The sequence below is a fragment of the Aptenodytes patagonicus genome, chromosome 5 (assembly GCF_965638725.1).
Source record: "Aptenodytes patagonicus chromosome 5, bAptPat1.pri.cur, whole genome shotgun sequence".
In the NCBI taxonomy this organism is placed as follows: domain Eukaryota; kingdom Metazoa; phylum Chordata; class Aves; order Sphenisciformes; family Spheniscidae; genus Aptenodytes; species Aptenodytes patagonicus.
In genome coordinates this window covers 1,026,461-1,050,119 of record NC_134953.1, presented here as the reverse complement: position 1 = coordinate 1,050,119, position 23,659 = coordinate 1,026,461, and the positions used below count along the sequence as shown (strand labels likewise).

General features: G+C 38.6%; 1 protein-coding gene across 4 annotated transcripts in view; it reads left to right on the top strand.

Annotated features, from left to right (window-relative positions):
* Positions 1–23,659, top strand: part of GRID1 (glutamate ionotropic receptor delta type subunit 1) — a 556,909-nt gene that overhangs the window by 405,939 nt on the left and 127,311 nt on the right. For all 4 annotated transcript variants that reach the window (XM_076338287.1, XM_076338288.1, XM_076338286.1 and 1 more), the window contains one exon: positions 21,423–21,476. In XM_076338287.1, the coding sequence (XP_076194402.1) occupies positions 21,423–21,476 (54 nt within the window). The remainder of the gene's footprint in view (positions 1–21,422; positions 21,477–23,659) is intronic.

The window sequence follows — 23,659 nt, the reverse complement described above, 5'->3', positions numbered from 1 at the left end:
TCTTGGGGAAAAAAAATGATCCATCCAGTGTTAGCAATTGGTCCAGATTTTCACTAACAATGGAAAACTAATTAGTTTCCAACCTTAGTAATTGTAAAGGCAAGACTTGTGTAGTGATAGGTTGACCATAGCTGGAGATAACCTGAAACTCTGGGCAAAATGGGAAAGGCTCTACTCAAAGCAGAAGTGTCGCTACAGCCTCTTGTTGCCACCTTGGGTTTTTTGAAGGAAAAAGATTTACCCTGTTCTCCCAACCACTGTCTGGGAGGAGGGAAAGGCAAAACAGAAAGAGGAAGAGCTGCAGCGTGTGACAATGCACCAGAAATCTCAGATTGTCTTAATCTGGTTCTGGGGAGAAGGTGACGAGAAATGTCAAAGGATATTCTCAATTTGTTGCTTGAATATCACCACCATATGTGTGCAAAGAGAGTATGTGAATACATGAGTACTTGTGCGGTGGCTTCTGTAGCACCCAGTCATACTGAAGGATCACTGTGTTACCTGCTGCATTGGAAACCATTCTTTCCCCCAAGGGATCTAAGAAGGCTTGACAGATTAGTGTAAAAATACAGAATGTGTGAGGGAGAATAAAACAAATATTAGAGCTAGTTAGAAAATAATTAGACATGTTTAATGCTTCAAATAAAGAATTTTATTTTGAAAAAAACCCAGTCCCAGCTATTGTGGCTCTTGCACACCTCCTCGTCTCTACTTCCTCTCCCTCTTGGTTTTTTAGGGCAGAGGTGGGGAAGGGATGCTAAAGCAAAATTTAGGAAAGTGATATTTTTCCTACATGAAAGGAAATACAAGAATGTAGGGGATTTGAGTTATAATTTCAGCCTTTTATAGAATTTTGTAGATAAACAATGTATTTGGAGAAAAATGTGAGCTATATTTTGCCATTTAAGATAAAACCGTATTTATCTCGATTCCAATGCGCACTGATACATACATTTGCAAAGGACGAGTAAGCAAAATAAATGTCAACGTCCCTGTTACTGGTTTTCTATTGGCAGATACCCAGTCATGGGTATCATGATAGAAGTGTTAGAAGGTATTTGAAGGATGATGAGATCTTGGTTTTACCTTTACAAAATATATGTGTGTCATACTTTTATATGCAAATGCAAAAATTATGTGGTGTGACAAGAGGAGAAAATTGTGTTGGTGCTTTCTGTTTCAAAGAGGTGTTTGATGATTTATCATATTTACTGCAGTATGTTGTTTCAGCTAATACCATATCTACTTAGAAAGGTATAAAGTCCTTTCAAATGTCTTTACAATGCTTGTGGTCAGCCTTGCATGAAAAGGCCATTTGTTCTTCCCATATTAAAGCTTGTGCTTTCATGTAGTTCTGAGAATTTCCTATTACTGTAAATTAATTTTACTTAATTAAGTGGTTGGGTCACAGGCAAAGGAATAATAGCAGTCAGAGACACAGGAGATTACCAGTTTGAGTAATCATAAATTGGCACCCACCCGCTTCCTCTCTAATATTGGGAAGAAGCTTCTGGCTGTCAAAGCCATTTCATTAATCAAAAAAGCCTATGAATATGAACTTTAAAGTTAGACAAGATAAAATTATTATCTACATGAACAATATTTTACGGTGTGGAATAATGGATTCTTGTCCCTATGGGAGACAGTGACACGATGGTAAAGACTCAGTTTTCTGTGTTACTTTGCTGTTATTTCAGGTCACTTGTGATTATTCAAAGTCATCCACTCAGCAGTTGTACGTTACGCATATAGGGCTCAGTTGTGAAGAGATCGACTCCAGAGCATGGAGAGTTTATTATTTAGGTACTAATTTGTCCTCTCATGTAAATTATTATTTCTTTTTGCCAAGATATTCATTAAAGCTGTTGCAGTAGTTTTCTCCCAGAGGAAAAAATGATAAGGTCTAATGAAAATGTTTTAATGAAAACAGATAACTGGTGTGTTTATTTCATATTCTTTCTTCTAAGTCTGGCCCAATGCTTATTGAAAACAACTGAAGAGAGTCCTACTAAATTCAGTAGATTTCTGATCAAAGCACTAATCTCTAAAGAAAGCTGAGGAGAGTAATTAATCCAGGATCCACCCCCCCCTTATACTGAATAGAAAGAATGAAGTAGCATAAAAGGCCCTGAAAAGCATCTTCGGTGCAGGTGTTTCAGAGGGGACTGTAAAACTACCCTTTGAGGAGCAAACTGGAAACTACACGGTCAGAGAGGCTGCATACAGGGTACTGCAGCCGCAGGGAGCTCCAAGCAAGTTAGCCAGGCCCCTGGAGCTGTGTGAATTGTGGTGGATAGTCCTCCAGCATCGTCTCTGAAGCCTTACGCAGGGCGTGACAGTGGCGTGGAGGGGCATTCCTGCCGCTCTCTTCCTAGCCATCCCCACTGCCACCTCCCTGTTTAAACAAGGGTCGAAATTTCAGCTGCTGCTCTTCCCGCACCAAAGGCGGCTCCTGATACCGAGTCTGTCTCCTCAGCCTGGAGGTGTATGTGGCACGAAGAAGTTCAGAGGCACGTGCCTGGCTGGGAGAGAGCGGGAAGGCGTATTTCTGTGACGCGCTTCGGTGGTGGCAACACGTCGTCAGCTCTGTCAGAGGGTGCGGGTTGGGGAAAAGCTGACGGGGCTTGCCTTGCGCTGAAAATACTGCATGGTATTAACTGTGCGCCTTTGATATATTCAGATGGAAGGAGTGGTGATGCTTCCTTCTGAATTTCTCCTTGTACCCGTGCTTGTCATTAGATTACTCAACGAGAAAAGCTTGTTGTAAAGATTGATCAGTAATTTATCATTGTTTCTATCTTACCCATACCATATATGATATATATCATGTAACTAAGGGTGGCATAATTACTGAGATAAAGGATAATTCTGCAAACATTTACATATGTAAGTTCAAAAGAGGGATTTTTATGAGCCCAATTAGTTATACATTTTAAATCCTATTTATTTAAAAAGTATGGTACTGAAAATTTACACCCATTTTTGAGTTGCTGTCACTTTACTTAAAACATTGAAGGAACTTTGATTTTTGCATCAGGCAGATGTTTCTAACATCTTTTTTTCCCAAGGCTCCTCATTTTCTGTGGTAGTAGTTCAAACGGTGATAAAAACAAGACATCTCAGTTTATTTCCATTATTACCACAATTATTCATCCGAGACAGGTTTTGAGCATTCCCTGGCAATAGGATGGAATAGCAAAGATTAGGACTGTATATACTGGCTTTCCAAGCTGCACAGGCATGTAACTCAAGAGCAGGACTTGAGAAGCAATCAGTACATTGAGCAATTAATCATCAGTTATTAAATGAAAGAGAAAGTTCAAATTTGGTAAATTAATAATGCTCGGTAGTCACAGAGAAGGATTCAGGCCCTTGTGAACCCTGGGAAAGCTGTATGATATCCTAGTTGGTTTTAAATTAAATGAATAAAACTGTTTAAAATCCATCCTGGGATTATGCTTTTTGGTTGCTCCTAATCCACCGTGGGTCGTAGTGGAATTTCAAATGAGAGCAGTGTAAGAATGCCAGATAGTTGTTTTAGTTGTTTGTTGTTGTTATTATTTTGGTTTTTTGAGCAAGTATAATTTTTCTGATTCATTTATGGCACTTGGCTTGGATGGCAGCTGTACCCTGTGATAGAGAGGATATTTGGAAGAGTACGTATGCACATATGCATAGCTTTTACACAAATAAGACTATGTAGTTATGCTAAATGAGAATTGCGATGGTTATTTATTCCTGTTTACTGAGGCCAAGAAAAAATGTCCTCCCCATTTTGTAAGCAGATGGGCAGATGGGGTAGAAAATAATTTTGCTTGGCTTTTGAAAGCTGGTGAAGACTTGTTTTGCATGTTCGTTTCTCACAGCACGATTTCAGGTGGTGCAAGGTCACATCCCTGAAGAACAGAGAGGGTGAGAGCTGGTGAATCCTGTCATTGGCTCCATCCCAAGTATGGAGACAGAGCTCTGAGCAAGAAGGCTCAAGTATGAGGAGAAAAGGTGTTGGAGTAACTAAAACTGAGTAAAAAAAAATGCATGGGTTGGAAATGAAAATCTTTTTGAATATGCCTTATTAAGCCTAATATATCTTATTTTGCCAACAACCAGAAAACAAGAGAGAGACATGGCTCAAAATACCAGGTTCTGTCTTTCGTTTTAAAAAGAACAGGAAAATCAATGGTGTAAGGTTTTACACAGCTGCTGTAGACTCTTCAATCTGTCCAGGGAGGCAAGAGGAAAAGGGTGGTATAGGGAGAGAGGAAGAGTTTTATGTTTGTAGTTTTATCTACAGATGGGGGCAAATGGCTCCATCTGTCTCCGGGTTTGGAACGGAGGAAGTAGCTGGTGAAGGTTTCAGAATAAAGACTGGTCGAGTACTTGTAATTTATTTGGGAAATAAATCTTCCTCTGAAATAGGGAGTATGGAGTAGCTAAGGGAAAGCAAAATAATAGCATAGGAGTGTGCTGCAGTCTTCTCACTTGACTGATAGTTTTTCTGTTTCAGCTGTGCAGCACAGACAGGTGAGTAATGCCGTGTGCTTATTGAAAGGGGCAGGAAGAGAGACAGCCAAGACATAGATTTTAGAGAGAATTGCTGAATAGACTTAATGAAAAGAAACAGGGAACAATGGGAGGTTAGGGAAGGTGATGTTTGAGCATGGTACGGAGGCTGCTGTGAGAGGCAATTTGCACAGAGCTCAACCATGTGGGGCTGACACAGCTCTGACACAGCTAACTGAAGTGGTGAAATGTGCGCTCAAAGGCAAGGCAACAGTAAATCTAGTGGGGGAAATGGCTCCTTGCCACTTGTCCCAGAAGTGTTGCCCTGAGTGGGAAAGGCATCTTTCTCCCAGAAGCAGACAAATGGTTACAGAAAAATGTACATATTCGAACCATTTCAAAAGGACCGCCCTCCTCTGTTTTCTTATTCCTAAAGCCACGGAAGGGAGTGAATACATGACATATAGGCAGAAGAGAAACAAACTGTGTGGTCTAATGATTACAGGTAAGTGTACAATTTGACCAATAAATCCTACTTAGGTATAGCCAAACTTAAAAATCAGCGGCCAAAACATATGCAAACAATTTTTACGTGTTAGCATAGCTACTAATACAGTTCTGCTGTTCTAGATGATGCAGGTCCCTGGAACAGTTGCAACAGTGGTTTGCCTACCTGTGTCACTCTTACATGCATAAAATGCTGTAAAGCTATATATCTGTGTGTCTATCTAAACGCACACGTATAATATGGAGTTAGTTATTCCTGTACATCAAACTTGAGAACATGTGCTTATTTTTTTCCAGGAATTTTATGATAAATCCAGGATTCAGTTTTTCTGAGTCCCTGTTCAGTGTGGTGAGAACACAACTTTGTTTAAAATACCCTGTATGCTTAGAGCTGGATGTTTTTCCATGTTACTGCTGGCCTGGTTTTCTTCCCTCCATTTTCCTTCTTCTGTTTGTTTTATGTGCCCATCCCGAGACATCTCTGTGGGCATATATATCTGTGGGAGTATATCCACACAAATGTGCACATACACAAAGACACGTGTATATCTACCCAGGGAAGGGCAGGGTGGTCTGAATTGTGGCTGGACAATTTTGGCTGTGAGCTCCAGATTCGTGAAGGAAAAATACTTCTGCCACCTTCCAGCATTCAGCTGAAAACAGTGAAACCACAGGCTTAGGAGTAGCTGCAGGCGTGACGCAATGGGATATAATTTGCAAGTGCAAACTCGCAGTGATATTCTTGTAAGTTAAGGTTTTGGTTTCAGTTTGAGCGCTGTAATGGAGAAAGCCATAAAAGGCACAGCTTTATGTGCATAGCCAAGAGTACACATCTTTAACGTACTCTTCAAGTGGAGATACCAAATGGGGCAGTGGTAAGAATGCGTTTCTGGTGAGGGCCTCTGGGACGCTGACCGAGTACCTCCAAGCGTGTGTTGTCTTTTCCTTCTTCTGGAACAGAAAGCAGCAGGTTCGGCCCATCCTTTGCTGTGATGAGTCCTTCTGATGTTACTGAAGGCAAGAAAGGATCTGGATTTTTAAAGCAAGGATTACTGTTGAAGGCCTTGACAAGGACAAGTGACTTGAGCTCCTTGTTCTGTCATGTGTTCTGTGCAATGTTTATCATGCACTTGATCTCTCTGCCTTAATTTCCAACTGCAAAAAAAAGATCTAATAGTACTACATTATTATTATCTTTTTTCTTCTCTGTTCTATTGAAAACTCTTCTTATATCATCTTGGGGCTCACCAGTTTGGCATTGCTACCAGCCTGGTTTGAACACCACACGTAGTGGAAGGTGTGTGGCTTTTTCCCCTACCCAGAACTCTGTCATACCTACTTTCATCAAGAAAGTAGAGCCTAAGATTTCTTTGCTTATGTTTGGTGTGTATTTGTAATAGATAGTCTTTTTTAAGGACCTGTTAGCTGAGTTACTTTACTAAATAATATGGACTAACTGGCTTTTAATATAATCTTCTAAATCTATCAGTTTTGGAGGATTTGAAGCAGTATTTGAGAGACAGAAGACTCCTGAGGATGAAATCTTGTCCCCCTTGACTTGAATGGAGCTAATATTCATCCCATATTACATTATTAATTCTCGAATCATATGGTTTCCATGGAATAGCATCATTTTTTTTTAATCCGAGTTCTTCAGAGCTGAACTAATCAGTCTTCTTTTCTCAGCCCTAAATTCAGAAAATAGCAACTCAGCTACCTAAATAGACTTTGAAAAATTAGTTCCTTTTCTTTGACAGTCAAGCTTTAGTAAATAATAAAGATTATGATAGACAATCCTTATCACAATGGTAAAGGATTACTGCTTTTGTACTTTCATTGCTTTAAAAAATTAGAACACCTTAATCTTTTAAAAACAATTTGGGTTTGGAAAAACAAATTGCATTGAAGCTGACAAGATGCTTGCCAAGTTCCAGGACATGCAATTTGGAATGTCTGAGATATTAAACCTTGAATGCCTGAGTTTCTAATAGAAATAGGGACTCAATATTAACTCTTGCAGCTCTGCTGTAGTCCGTAATGTATAAAGTGTATATTTTTGTGTCTTTCTTATAAAACCCAGGAGGCTGCTGCTGGGTTTCTGTACTGTCTCAGGGGTACAAGATGAGAAATTAACTCCTGGCTTACTTGCTCCTGTTCCCTGAGAACAGAGGCCACCACAATACATAAATATGTATCCCATAATCATTTTCATAACCTGATCATGCACTCGCTTGAAATTGAACTGTGTGTATTTTGGCCCGCCACTACCGTTGTGAGATGAATTCAGAATCTCACCATAATACTTAAAAACCTTTGTATTCTCAGCCAGAATATGGCCATGATCCTACTTGTAGCCATATGTCTTTGTGCTAGCATGGCCATGTGAGTTTAGCAATTGGGATGCTTTGGTTTTCATCCTCCTGCGGTACTTAAAATAGTACCTGAAATACAGCAAGCATATTGTCTTACGGTTCTGCTACTAAACTATCTGACCTTAAACTCTACTCTCATCCCGCTAGTGACTACAGGAGTCTCTCTCTGTTGGTATTAATACTTTCTTACTCTGTTGACAATGTTTCAGCTGATACATCTTAGGGTCTAATCGTTCATGAGTGCACAAATTGCTAGATCACAGACAATAAACCTCTAATAAGTCTCCAGTGTTTTTCAAACTGATGAAGTCTCAAATAATAGCAAAATATTTTTTTTGTTCTCTGAGTGCATGACCTTATTTTCCATAGTAGTGAATTTCACCATAATTATATTATCTGGTTTCAGAAGTCATCATCATCTTAAATGCTCTCTAAATGCCTCTGTATTTATCATACTTCCTAGTTTTCTATCATAGTTAATTCTTTTAAGAGTATTTGTCAGGATCATTACTGATAATATTAAATAACCAACTAAAGCTGTCAGGTTCAAAAGGAGTAACTACTGAGAAAATAGGATAACTGAAAAGCTCAAAATCTACAGATGGCAGAGGAAATCTGGAATTTCTTTAAGGTCCTCTATTATGAAGCTAGGAACCTTGTCTGTACTTAGCTTCGTTTAACTCATGATTGTGCTATGCAGCAAGATCAATTTATTTTTTTTCCTCTGGCTGTAAGATTTTAAAATTTATTAAATGCACACCACCCCTGCATAACTTTTTAATAGGTAAGTGTTATTCTTCTATATTCAACTTTGACTGTAGGGCCACTATCCTAGGAAGTCCTTCTTTCCTTTATTATACTTCCCCCACATTACACAGATTCAGTCTGTTTTATCATAATGTCCCTGTTTATTTCTTTGTTGTCTGTTATCTTGCTATAAATATAATTCAATTTCTGACTATAATGTAATCATATTTGCATTCTTCTTATTGCTATTTCTACATCTTGCGTTGCCCTCTCTGGACGTAGCTATTAGTATATCTGCATTAACATATTTTTATAGTCTCACAAATTAAAAGTAGTTTTAGAGACTGAGAGCCCTGTGTGCTCTTTAATATTTAATTTTCTTCTAGTAGTTTCAGACTTAGCCCCTCAAGGCCAGCACTAAAAGTCTTATCTGAAAGAATCACCTAAGAAAGGTCTATTTTAATGAGAATACTTTTCAGGGGTTACGCTTACCGTTTCTTTTTACCAGAAGTCTCTTTTCTGTCCATCTTCATTAGCTGCATCCTACTTTAATTTGCACTGTGCATCTCTCTCACCTGTGTATAAATATTACTTTACCCAGCAGTAACCTTACAATGACACCTGACCTAAGTGAACAAAGATATATTTTTTTTCATTCTTCCTTATTTCTTTTCTGCCTCAAGGCCGTGTTTCTTGTACTAGCTTGCTGACCTCTTCCTTCTGTGCTCTCTGATGACAGGCCAGTCAATTTGTCCCTCATGCAATTCAACAGTTCCTGGGATTGTGTGAATCTCCAATCTTCTCAATTTTATTTTTTCTTCATCTAGTTTGTGGTTATTCCTACCTCCCCTGTACCCTTTCCCCTCCCCTTCATTTGTGTTTTTTAATCTTCTGGATGTTGTCCTCATCGCCCATAGGTCTCAGCCCTTGGCCTTTATCTTCCTCTGTGCTTGTGGGGTTTGTCTGGTCTCTTTTTTGCTCGTCTGTTTGCTCCGTGCGGCATTTCTGTTTCTCTGTGCAGCTGTCTTGCCCTGTTACCAACTCTTTCTCTTGCCGTATTTGATCACTCCTCTGTCTTCTCTTTGTGCTCACATGCTCTGAGTTTTTCTGTTTGCAGGTATTTACAACTCACATCATGTCAAATTAATATTTTCTCTTCTTTCCTGTGTGTTCTCTTCAAAAAGTTTCTGAATTTCTCCCATGTCTCCAGATGCATCTCTAGTCCTTGGTTCTCCTCTTCCGCGATTTCTGTCATGTGATAGCGTTATGTTCCCATCAGGTGACCACTTAAGGATGTGTCTCTATTCAGTTTTTTTCAGCTAGTAACGTTTATTGTGACATTCTTTTGAGTCTCCTATAAAAACAGATGTAACCCTGATATAAAAATAGGGTCCATTCCGATGTCATCTTTTTTTCCTGCTCTCTTTATCATTACATATAACTCCCACAAACTTCCCATTTTGACACCTTCTGCTTATTGACTTTCCAAGACACTGTCTTTTTAAAATTTTCCCTAGGTAAAATCTTTTTTTTTTTTTTAAGTTTTGCAGTTAAACTGCTCATCAGCCATAGCCAAAGGTACCTGCAATATGCTCTCAAATACATGGCCTTTGTCTTACTCAGAAGTTCAGTGTGCCTAAGAAGATTCTGCAAACTGGGAAATTTGACCACACCGCAGACTTTATGAACAAAGCTATCATCAACTAATAGATTTGGTTCCTGTTTCCATCTGCCATAGATTTTCCCTCAAGGAGGACGGATTTCATGACAAATTCCCTGTTCAGCACTATCTGTTGTATTGTTACACAGCATGTTGCTTTCACTTCATCTTCAGAAAAAGAAATTAACGTTTGTTGGATTCTTTCATATATTAGCCTGAAATCTGAATCCCTTTTCATGGGATATACATTGAAACAATTTTTGTTTTCTAGTCATAGTTTGTCACAAACACAATTGTTAAATTAAAAGCTGTGTTCATCCCATAATGTTTGGGGACTGTTGGTTTCTTTTTCCCCTCAGCTGGTCATAAGAGGCTTAAAACATAGACTCATGGTCCTCTATATAAATCATTCTGCATAAATGATATACCATATAGTGTACTTTATTTTTTGTCAGTGAGGTGTAGGCTACTTTAATTAGATGTGATGGAAGTTTCCAGGGTGAATTCTTTCATACCTGCATGGATGGAATAATAGAAATCAGTGGTAAGGATAGTATATCACAAGTCAAACATGCTCAGATTTTAAAATTAAAATCCTGTTAGTTTCACTTTTTTCTTCCTCTGGATTTGTATGGAAGCTCAGGTACACGGAAATTCTAACACAATTCTGTGTTTTGTGTAAATTCTACCTCAGAGACAATGGGAAGAAAATTGCAGTAGTTAAAATGCTAAAAATGATTTGGTTTCAAGAACAGAATCAAGACATAATCTGTAATGAATGCTGGTTTCCCTGGAGTCAGAAGATAAGCTGTTGCTCCAGACACCGTAGAAAGGTTCATTCTCCAAAACCCCTTTGTCTGTAACTTTGCAAACACTACGTGAGCGTGTGTTAGATGAAGTGGAAGTTGTTTCAAAGGATGAAATATGTATTTTTAAATTAATAACTTTGCCATACTCTTCTGAATAACTGTATGCAAGCATTTAGGAAAAGTAAGTGTGTTTTCCAGGCAAATCTGCTCATGCCTCATTACTATAATATACATTTTTAATATCATTCTTGCTGCCAAAGATAAAGCTGATAAAGATTGGCGGTAATGAGAGAACTGCGAGGGCTCCAGTGCACCTCTGCAAGCTTTGAGAAAGTGCGGGTGCAAAGCGTCACGGGTTTTGACCCAAATGGTGATTATGTGAACACCTACTTGGAAGAAAAATCTGTGAACAAAAAGTGAACTTACCTGTGCCTGCTTCTCCTTAGTTTCGTGGTGTATATGTACTCAGCGGTAGGTGACTGCTGCCTTTGCTTACCTTTGTTTAGCCTGTAAGGCTTTGCTTAAAGTCATTAAGACTGTGGACATACAAAGGGAGAGTTAGCCCCCCTTCCACTACCACTGCTCCCCAAGGGTTTCTTTCCTCCTAGAGCAGCCTGAAAGAGTTATCACTTGACAAGTACACAGAAGCCAAGTATCCTCATGCAGTATAAAGAAAAGCAAATGTTCTTTCCTCTTGGCAGAGCTGATCGGGAAGAATCTTCTGGTCTGAGATGGTTAAGGTGATCTTTAAGGTGTTCTTTAGTGCTCACACAGCCTGCGGCACTGTTTGTGCATGTAAAACGCACTATGACTGACAAGAAGGTCCTCAGACCTGTAAGGATTTTGCTTTATTTATGTATTTATTTTGCAATTTAAAATAAGAGTGCTGTAAGAAGAAAAGGACTGGTTTTAAAGTGATTATGTTTGAGGCTGAGGCAAGGCTAGTGTCATCCTCTTTTCTTTAAAATCAGACAGGATTTTTAAGGAATTTAAGAGAAGAGACTGCATGTATGTCAACAGATGAAAAGATGGATAATGGACAGGGTAACCTTTGATGTGGATATACCTTTCCAAATTCATAGTTTAAAAACCTGTAACCTATGCAAAATAACAGCCTTGCAGTGTGATTGGCAACTTGTGCCAGAGGCAATGAAACAGTATTAAAACCGTAAGTTCATGAAAATCAAAGTGGTCTCTTGACAGTATAGCTCGTTCTGTCAGTTCAGAGTTCATGCCGCGATACATGATTCTGGGAGCTTCAGCTATCATGCTGTCAAGACAGAGCATACGTCTTTTAAAAGAGGAAATTAGGAATGTATAAGTTGTGTTTTCACAGTTTGGTGTTGTGTGCGTGTTAGAGAGCTAAGAAGTTTGCATCTTTCTTTAATGATATAGTTACCATCTGCTGTTTACACCTACAAAAAGATCAAACTCTAGAAGACTCTGTGCAAACTCTAAAGTTACACTGCACTTCCAGTGCAAGCTGAAGTTGGAGCTTAAGGTATTGTTTCTGAGTAGAGCTGAGAGGGCACAGCGTATGAGACTGGTGGTATGTACTGAACTGTGTTATACCCTCCACTGTGGAATGGTTACTCATTATGCGAATGGAGAGCAATCAGCCATGCTGAAAATAGGTTTATCAACCCCATGTAGGCATTCCAAACAAACAGAAAACTTAAACTGCTAAATTGTTTCAGGTGATTTCTTCGCTTAATGGGAGGCAGGAGGAGAACCAAAACAAACCCAACAAAACAACCCAAGCTCCAAATGCTGACCAGTTCTGATGAATTTTAGTTTGTTCTCTGTAGTTTGGCTCTTTCAGGAGTACAGTTCTTAACAAAGCATTACAAAATTGTGTCTAAAAAGGTGAAACTTTTTAATAGAATATAGATGTACAAACCTGTTATCTTCAAAAAGAAATTCCATGTCTAGGTGAGCAAATTTAGTTATTCTTTTCAAGGATTTCATTGGGTCTTCAAAGCCAGCTCAGCGTGTGGCTTTGGTAAAGTTTTAAGTACAAGGTTTCTAAGAGGTTATGTTCTTTAGTTAACATTAGATTTATGTCTGTACGGAACTGTTGCTTTCTGACAGCTGTGCAATTATCCAGTGTCACCACTGTGCCACGTAGTTAAATGGTCAACAATTACCGTGTTTATAAGTAGTATGTGACATTTGAGCTTTGAAAAGTAAATTCTTGCTGAATGCTTTTGGAAGAGTTCCATGTACAGTACTTTACTTTTATGCACCATTCAGTGGAATATGCATTTAATGGAATGGCAACAGAGATTGAATATAATAAGCATTACCTATAAAATGGTAATAAGATTAAACAGAAATCCCAAGGCATTACATTGAAATGATTAAGGCTAAAACAATAGGCAATGTCACATCTATTAGAGTAGTTACTCAAGAACTTTACAGCCGTGTAGCCAGGAGAAGTTGCAGTGTATAGTTCTTCTTCTCCCACTCTTATGATTTTCTTCATCTTCAAAGTTTCTCTTGATTAACATTAAACTTTTATGTAGGTTTTCTTCAATGTATTTTTTTTCTGATCACCTATGACCTAACTAACAGGCAACTGGTGCAGTATGAACTTTAAAATATATTATTAGTATGTTTCAGTTTGGGTTATTATCAAATAATATTTTGTACAAAATGTCATGTACACCTTCTAATTAGCATTCATCAACTGTAGGGGTGTGTGCTAAAAGCTGGTGAAGGTTTGGGTCGTATTTACTCCTGTTTGCATGAAATGTCTTATTAGAAACTGAAAATGGAACTCAGTTGTGGACGGTATTTGGGAATTTGCTCTGGGATGTATTTTTCTTCTTTTTTTCTTTCCTCTTTTTCTTTTCCCCCCCTCTTTTTCTTTTTTTTTTCCCTCTTTTTCTTTTTTCCCCCTCTTTTTTTCCTTTATTAAAGGAAAGCCAAATAATTCTTTTATTTCCTTGAGTTATTTAGCCTGTGGAGGAACTGAGAGGTCAAGAAAGGACCATCTCATATCGTTTGGACAGAGACCGTAAATGAAATATTACAGGGTCTGTGGGGAGCAAGAACACTGGATAGCTATCCCAGACTAATGACCAGACATCTGAGTAGAAGAGTATAGAGATCCATGTGACCGATTTGGCCTATCTTTTGTGGGAGATTCAAGCTGAATATGACAGGTTTATAGGCTTATACTACTGGGGGAGCCCAGAACGGTTAAAATACCATCCAGTCTCATGATAGGCTTTCAGTAATTACTTGTGCTTCGTCAGTACCACTGAGGGAAGAATAGCTTTTCTCAGCAATGCAGTTCTGCAGAAGAGTAACAAGGAAACGTCAGGCTTCATGTTTTAATGTAACAGTGCATGATAACTTGAAAAAATGTCCCCAGTGAGTGAGGTTTTTTTAGTAATATGTTTATAGAGCGTAGACCAAGAATGAAGTAATATGCACAGCAAATTATCAAGAAATGTGGATGTTAAAAGCAAGTTATGCTTGTGATTCGTTAATCACTTGTACAAAGCTAATATGTACCGAGATTCGGAATTGACAGCTTCTGTTGTAAGTGTAGGGAAATTAACTGTATCATTGACAGGAGGTAGTGATCAGTGGAAGATGGGGACTCAGTGAGCCTGCTAAGTGTTTTTTAAAAAGTGTGTATGTGCACAATTCTAGGAAGATGTTCAGAAAAAGAAAGAATATAGAATTTCTGGCAAAACCTTTTTTATTAAAAGTACAAATTCTTCATGGAGAATGATGTTCAATAAGAAAGGGTCAGGTTCAGTGGATTTTCTGATCTGAAAAAGTATGTCATGAAACCTCTTTAAATTCCCATTTTACCATTTAGAGAAGGAAGAATTTCATATTTCACTTTGAAATGACATTTAGAAATTTCAATTAATCTGTATTAAATGAGACAAGTAAACTTACAATCCTGTTTCAGTTTACTGTAACTGAATTTTTTCTCTTCAAGATTCCTAGTCCAAAATGTCTTAGTTTTATGACTTTTCATCTGGAGTTGGGATGTTTTACTATGGTGTGGCAAATTTTGTTGTAATCCCTGTACTAATGGTACCATTACCAATTAAGCTTTAGAAACAATATCAGTTTGGAGTGTTCTTTAGTACACCATAAGTATAATAAAGAGATTTTTTAAAATTATTTTTATAAATACTTTATTTATTGTGGCTAGTAATGCTTATTTTATTTATTTATTTTTAATCTATTAAACATTATAGGATTTATGCTCCTCTGGAGATACTGAGCCAAGAGGTATTTATTTAAAATGCAAAGGAAAGAAAGGTTTGTCCTGGTTTCGGCAGGGATAGAGTTAATTTCCTTCCTAGTAGCTGGTACAGTGCTGTGTTTTGGATTTAGGGTGAGAACAATGTTGATAACACACCGATGTTTTAGTTGTTGCTGAGCAGTGCTTTCACTAGTCAAGGACTTTTCAGCTTCCCATGCTCTACCGACTGAGCAGGCTGAAGGTGCACAAGAGGCTGGGAGGGGGCACAGCCAGGACAGCTGACCCCAGCTGGCCAGAGGGACATTCCATACCATGGGACGTCATGCTCAGTACATAAACTGGGGAAAGCTGGCCGGGGGCGGGGGCCGCTGCTCGGGGACTGGCTGGGCATCGGTCAGCGGGTGGTGAGCAATTGCATCATGCATCACTTGCTTTGTATATTATTATTATTATTATTATTCCATTATTATTATCATTTTATTTCAATTATTAAACTGTTTTTATCTCAACCCACGAGTTTTTCTCACTTCTACTCTTCCAATTCTCTCCCCCGTCCCACCGGGGGGGGCAAAGTGGGCGAGCGCCTGCGTGGTGCTCGGTTGCTGACTGAGGTTAAACCACGACAAGGTTCTAATGAAGTGCAAGAATCTCAGTAACTGCTGTAGAGAAATTGTTTTTCTGTGAAGTTCTATTACCTATGCAAGTCACTCCTGGACGTGAATGGAACTATTTTAATTGAAGAAGTTTCTAAATATAAATCGGGTTTCTAGGGGATATAGACTGAACCCATCTGCTGTAACAGAATTGACTTTTTCATATCTCCTATCTTAACTTATTTGTACCCAAGACATACCCAAAGCTTCTCAGATAAACAGGTGCACTTTGATACTATCCAATTAATTATTGTCAGATGTATTGCATTGGAAGCTTGGTCTGTATCTCTTCTTTGGGATCTAAACCAGTTCCCTGATTCCTAGGATGTTTTCCTGGACATTTAAATCAAGAACAAAGCCATTTTTAAAAATATAAGTTCATCTCCTGCAATGAAAGTCAGCAGCTGGAGCTAGGTTTGGCTCAGGCTTACAAAATGCTGTAAAGAATGTAGTGACTTTTTTTCCCCCCCCCATTGCTGTTTTACTATAATAGATTTCAAAATGATTCTGAAGAATTTTTCTTATTTTTTGTGGGGGGAAGAAAAGACAGTATTTAAATATTTTCTCCAAGGATGTGAAGGGGAAAAAAAAAAAGCTGCTTTTGGAAGCAGGTCACTGGCTACAACCTTGCCTGGGACAATAAGAGCTGGAAACAGTTTTCTTTTGAAACCTGTCCAGTGGCAAATGTAAAGTGAGCAGGTAATGAATTGTAAGGGCTGAGACTGATCCCTTTTGAAAGATTTGCAGAGCTGAGATTTAGACATCATTACTTCCCCAAGCCCTTCTTTACTTATACCTTCATTATGAATAATAAAAAAGAAAAAAAAAAAGGAAAAACGAAAAAAAGAGGTTTATCTGTCATTGTCATGCTGGTTGCTTTAGAAATACGAAGGGAAAGATGACAAATGACCTCAGAAGAACCAGAGATTTGTGATATTTGCCTGTGATGAAGGTGTATCTATTTTTTTTTTTTACTTATTTCACAGTAATAAAGCTGACCTTGAGTATTTCCTAACCTCATCCCCCACTGCCCTGGTCTCTAAAAAGAACTCGGGTCTCCTGCAGGCTCTTTCTTCAGACGCTCACTGGCTAGCTCGCTCCGTGCCTGGTTTTCTGCTGTAAGCGTCCTGGGGGCTGGCCGTTGGCAGTCTGTCTCGATGGCAGGAGTCTGCAGTGGGGTTGCAAGCTGGAAGACAGCTGCGTAGGAGGAGCTTTCTAACAGGGCCTGGGTCCCCGAGCTGTGGTCTCAAGATGGTCAGGTCTATCTGCCGGTGCCTCCACAGAGCACTCACGGCGTTGCAGGTGTATCTGCTCTCTGCTGCCAGCTGCAATTAGTCATCGGTTGGCAACAACTTTGGGTTTGTGTTCTTTCGGTATCTCTTCGGACACTCTTTCCAAATTATTTTCTGTGAGCTCCACAGTTTACCCTCTCATTCTTTTTTTTTTCTGGAAAGCTTTCTGGATAAAGCTTTTTATCCTCACCATTAAGGTAAAGGATGTGCAAGTAATACCCTTTACTACTTTAATATCCCTCCGAGCAAAACAGTCTGGTGGTTCTTTTATATCATGGATTTCAGGGTGGCAGCCCTTGTTTCCAAAAATTTAGACACAACAGGACCATCTGTGTTTGCCATCTGCAAGACATTTCCTTCTAGGATCCCAGGGCTGGTTACGGGGCTTCCAGACATTCCTGCTGCCTGTCCCCCTGGGTGCACAGTAAGGAGACAAGAGGTTTGTAAGTATAACACAGATGCATGTAAGCCTAAACTCTTCAGCACGCTCTGCTGTCACTGGAACACAGCCTGCCCGTGTCTCTTTGAACACCCACCAGCATCTCTAAGTTGTGTCCGGCCACTCGTCCCTACACTCCTTTCTACACAGCCTGCTTTTTGCCGTTAATATCAAGGTGCTGACCCTGGCAAAGCAGCCAGGTATTGTCTAAAAGAGCCTTCCCTATTACTAGCTCAGCCATTATACGCTTGGAAATGTTTTCAGTTTCAGATTTTTTGAGAAGGTCAGGAAAGGATTGTTTCTGTTCTATTTTTTTTCTGCAGAATTGCTTTATTTGTGAGCATAGCAGTATTTATTGCTTACTTTCTTAAATTCTCCTTTTAATCCTGCAAGTGCCATTAGATAAAATAATGAACCGAGTTACTTATTCGTAAAGGCAATGTAAATCTTTGTTCTCCGCTGTATTCCAATAAAATAATGTTGGCGTAGATTATTGGCGGTAAATTATTTTAAGTTATACATTTAAAAGTAAACAAAGTCATATGCATGAAAATATCTTTGATCATTTTGCATGAAGCATCTTATTTTTTCTTTTATCATTGTTGGTATGAGATCTGAAATCTTAATGCTCGTATTTTGTTTTTCAGTGTCTCCCTATTTCATTTCTATTGCAAATGCTTTCTACTGAGAAATAATAAACAATTTTCTACATTCACTGCTCCACTTCCCCTCTTCCCAGTCTGGCCCAATTCTGATAATATCATTTATATGTTGTCATTAATAGTGGTCCACTGAGTGAATTATAATTCTCTTGTTTGGGTTCTGCGTTTTAACATTTGGCTGTTGAAATGTAGTTGGGGAGGAAGAAGGGCATACAGTCTCAAAAAAACCTCTTTTTTCCAAATTTGTAGAAGCTATTTGCTAGTCTAAGAGAAAATAAAGGAAAAATGGATGCTTTTTAATTTCCAGTGTGCTGTTTATCTCAAAAGCAGATTTTCTATTTGATAGAAATGTTGTGAGGCATTACTCCAAGTGTCAACTAGACCTTATGTACATATAGAGTCTATGAAGAACTAGGCTATTTTGCACCTATATTAATAATTTTTCCACAAAAAAAACCCATAACATATTTTAGCACATGAATCCTGCCCCAATAGATGGCAGAGCTTTTCCTCAGCCACGGCGATCACTCAAATTCCTAGCCTACTTTCTTTAATATAGGGTGCATTTATGAAATAGGCTGTAATAGATCCTTCAGAATGTTTCACAGGCAGTTTTTTTTCTTCTTGAATGGATGGAGGCACAAGCTTAAGCAAATGGCAAGTTCTTGAACAGCTTGAATAATTAAAAACAGGTGACCATAACCTCCCAAGTGCTGATACTTTTTCCTCTTTAAAGAAAAAGAAACTCCATAAGTTATAAGCATGTAATGGCTTTCTTATTCCAAGAATCCTGAATAAATTTTCTTCTGATATCACATGTCTCCAGGACCTTGTTCTTCATGCTGCTTAACTTCCATGAGATTCCAGCAATACACCTCCAATACACCAGTGCTGTCAGAAGGTTGAAACCTCCAAGATGTGTCTTTCAGTAGTTCATTTTAGGATTCTTTAGGACAGCAAGTCTGTAAATATGGTGCAAAATCTGAAGGACAAAATGTAAGAAGTTTCTGCTTCCTCTCAGCATGTCTGGGTTTGGAATAATGCTTCATGCTATGTGTTGCAGCTCTAAACAGAAGATATTTATAGATATTTAAACTTGCCTACCTATGGTTATGTTTCTAAATACATTTCAGGCTTTTAGAGTGCAGAGCCATTGACTTCTGAGGGAGGTGCTGAATGGTCTAGCACTCTGATGACTAAGATAAACTCAGCAACCTAAATTTAGGCACCTCATTTTAAAAACTTTGGCCCAGATATGTGAACCCAGAAGAATGAGTTACAGTAATTCATTTCAAATTCCCTGGCTCTTGCGGCTCCCCAGACTTAGCATTTATTCATACAAATTGCTCACTGTTGCAGATAAATCACAAAATGTAGCCAGTGCAATAACTCTGCACCTGAGCATTATTCAGTTCTGCTTTGCTAATGTTGGCAGCATTTTGCTTTTCCTCTATATGTTACAGCACCTGGCTGTTTTGGCTTTGTCTGAATATGTTAGAGGGGTGAATAGGGAGAAAATTACAAGTTTTTGCCCTTGCTTTCATTACTGCTAGCTTGCCTAATAGCTGCGATTCCTCAATTAGGTGGTCAGTTTAATTTCCCTGCCAGCTTAAAAGAAACGCAAGGGAGACAATTACCAAGGGAGGCCATTTTTCGCTGCATGCTTAGGAGAGGATTATCTTGTCAGAAGTGTTGTCTCCAGTAGTTCTCAACTGCTGTGACACCAGGGATGGTTAATTTCCCATAATGCTGTTTATGATGATGATGAGAAATACGGTGCCCTGTCCGTGTTGATTTTTCTTTTCCAATTTCTTTGCGGTTTCTCTTTTGGGATTTGTGTCTCTTTAAAGGAGTACTTCACCTTGTGGACATGAGAAATCGATTGAGGTATGTGTGTGGCCCACAGTTTTCTCCTAGGTTTGTGTAGGCTGCACAAATGAGTAAAGTTTTAAAACACAGTTACTTAGGCAAGTAATTCATACTTTTTTTTTTTTTTTAACACAGTATAAACTAAGAGTAATGTTAAAAATATTGGTGTTGGCTACTTAGCCAGTTTTTGCTTTGTTTTTTGCTATGATCAGGTAACTCCCTTTGCCTATATTAAGGATGGATATCTTGTCATTTCACTGCAGCCTTATAAGTCGTGGGTGTTTATTCTAAGTCAGTCATCTGTAGTCAGTGTCATGAAAGAAGGTGATTCATCCCATCTGACACTAAATATCTGAGAGGCTCATTATGCAAATGTGTTCTGGAGAGGAAGGTGGTTGATGATGTTCCTGCCCAGCCCAGTGCTGCAGTCTACAGAGCCTCTCTGTACTGGTGCAATTGCTTTTGAGGCCACACACAATGAGCAGGGTGTGGAAATTATCCAGGTTAAAAACAGTAACTGCAAGTATTTTGTTCATCTGTATTTGTTTTTTTTAACCAGGTTCATTTCAATGATTCATAGGGCCATTTATAACACAGCGATAAGAATATCTGTTCAATAAATGGGGTCATATTGGCACAGAAGAAAGAAGTGGTTGAAGGCAGGGTCATTCAAAACTGTGTGTATTGAACTGCCTCCTGAAATACATGTGTGCTCTGGGACTGTCCTGTTTTATTAGGTGAGATGAATCCACAATAGTTTAACTGTGTGTTAAGCAGGACATTAGCAATATCATTATCACTGTAGTGTACACCTCTTGATGCTTGATATTGCTTTATTAGACTATAAAGTATCTTGAAGTGAGCTTATCTATGTCAAACAAAGAGGGCAGTTAGAAACTTCCGTGTATATTGCCAAATCCTTCCGCTGAGGTCCTCAGTACTAGTAGTGCTGTTTGTGCTAGCAGTCTTTCCCAATGTTAGCGTCTTAGTGAACCACGAGGGTTATATATGTATGGATAAATATGCTGTCTGACGAGATGGGCTGTTTCTTTATAATATGTAGTGATTATCCAAGTCCACACCAGGAAGCCAGAAAAAACTGTCCATGCAAATCATAACTTTCTCTTGGGTCTTATGTAAATATGAAGAGAGGATGACTCATATGAACGTCACTTGAGTGTCTCAGAGTGGTGTTTTTCATTAAATAGGTTAGCTAACAGTTAAACTATCAGTGTTGTAATGAGGCAGAGGCAGTATATTTTGGGAGGCATATTGGAAAAAAAAAAACCCCAGCCTACTAGGATGCATTAGATATATCATAGGGAAGTTAAATCTCATGAACTGCATGTTCTGCGTGCAGTTGTTCATCATAGGATCCCTTATCATGTTGATGTACCACCCTGCTCCAGTATGCTTTGTGGTACATCTAGGGAATATCTTCATGGTACAGGGTACTTTGGTTTAGATACTGAAGTCTGAGAAATGTGACTACCACCGATATGTTATTGTTCCATGAAGCAGCAGTGGAAGACATGAAAAGAACTATACTGAAACAATGCCAATAGCAATGAAAGCAATCAAAATGAGCTTTATAGCACCTTGTTATGCAAGTTCTTTCTGGAATATGTTTCACATGTTTTATTTATTTTTATTATTATATTTCTTTTTATTTTTGTAGGCTGTGGAAACCAACCTTGCATCAAAGGATAGTCACTGGGTCTATGTAAATGAGGTAAGAAAGTCAAAAGAGACAACATAGCTTGGTACATTCACTCATCACCTCTTTTGTTTCATATGCTTTGACACACCAAACTGAGCATACGCTTAGTATTTTTGCTTTTTGAATGGTACAAGATGCAAACTCTGTGTTGTCATTGCTTGTCTGTCTCGGTGGAACTGGCATAGGTTGAATACCAAAGGTCAAAATAAAGCTTCCAATATATCTCATAGCAGCTGGGAGACTTTTTTTTTTTACATTCATGTTGACCCTACTTCACCAGCTATTTAGGAAGCAGAGAATATCTCAAAAGAAACCTCAAACACATGCATCTGTATCTGCCAGAATCTCGCCCGTCACCACTATGAAAGCCTGCACTCAGATACCAGGAGAGGAAAGAGCGCTGAGGCTAGTTGCAGGCTTAGCTCATTCAAATATGCATTTACTTGATACCCAGGTTTTCTCTGGTGCAGAATTGTGTTGGTGTTTTGGCCAAGATCCAGGATAGCATAGCTTTAAAATGTGGTATTTCCTCTCTGCAGCAAATGCTATCCTGTCCTGCTACTATGATTATTTATTTTACTTCAGTACCACTATGCCCTAATGGGAATCAGTGCAGACTCGTATTTAAAAAGCAATAGAAAGCTTGAAATGTTGTACCATGTATAATAATTTATAAGTCACTGATTGTTCAGCATAAATGGCACTATTCTATATATTTCTGGTTTTAATAATGATTCATTAAAAGATAGTAAAATATCTAAGCTAAAAAGAACCATGTTCACTGTTTTATTTTTATAGTATAAATGTATAGCCTCTAATTTAATAACCAATTCCTTTGTTAATTTCTCATTCCTTTCTTTGCACGTAGCTAATAATTTTGGATAGGCTACTTTTAATAGTAACTATAAATTGTATTGTGTGGCATTAGAAAGGCTCTGTAATTAAATAGGGGTTAGGGAAAAGGAGTGAAATCTCTGCTTATAAAGGCTTTATAAATTCTTTCTAGTCCTTGTTACATTTAAGTACCTCCTGATTTGTCAGCTGCAGTAATGACCCACTACAAAATATCAGCAAGATGCCCAGAGAGTCAGTGTTTATATTCACATAAAGATAATACAGTGCATATTTCCCTACGCATTTATAGAGAGGGAGTGTTTGTGAATCTGTTATTGCTGCTGTTATTGTTCAGATGTTAAAACTCACTTCACGAAGGCTGAATCTGTAACATCACAAATAAAAACCTTCAGCACTCATGCACAAACATGTGCATACATACACAAACATCACACCGGGTGTCAATTCTGCTATTATTTTGGGAACTTTTATTTTTTCTCTTTTATGGCTAGAGACTGGGTAGGGAAGCTATGGTAGCAAAATGTAAATCTAAAGTATAACTTTTTAGTGAAAAATATTAGTGGATATACTTATAAATATCTCAATGTAATTAAATTCAAACAGACAATTACAGAAACTTTTCAAATTCATGAAACTTTGGAGAACTCTCTGCAGACAGAAAGAGGAGGAAATATCTTGATTGTCCTTTTTTTAACAGAAAAGTGTTGGTCTTTGTGTGCTTAAAGCTACTGTGAAAAGAAGATACGTTATGCCTCCACGTGGATGTATCTGTAGAAAGATGGAGGTTCCTTAGGGCTTGCTTCTTATTTAATAGAGTGCATACCCCCATGTTAGCAAGAGGACAGACTGATTATGCTTTCCACGTACGTGTTTCCAGTTGGTATCAGTGAGAACTGCATGGGTACTTGATGGAAAATATGTTATTCCTTGACTGGATGTTGATTGGTGCCGTGATTTGCAGAATGGAATTAACTTTCAATTCCCGACGGTCAAATCGGCTCTTTCTGATGTAATTCCACATGAGTAGCAAGCCAGATGTAGTCCATTCTGTAAATAGACCAAATACTGAGCCAGTCCTTTTTTTCTCCCAGGCGGAGGGAGGATCCTACGCTTTTTTGTTCACCTTATGGTCTGTGTGACCTAATCATCCCATTGCAAGGAAAGAGAGGTATGGGGCTAACTGACCTGAAGGGGCAGTAGTAGGAAGAGAACACAGTGACAATTATTTCCATTGAGGTTCCTTGTATGAAGAGCGTTGGATTATAAGGCCTTCCTTATTTCAGGGGACCATTTAAGGGCCCGGTGCAGGTTAGATTACTGAGGTCTACTGATCTTGAGCA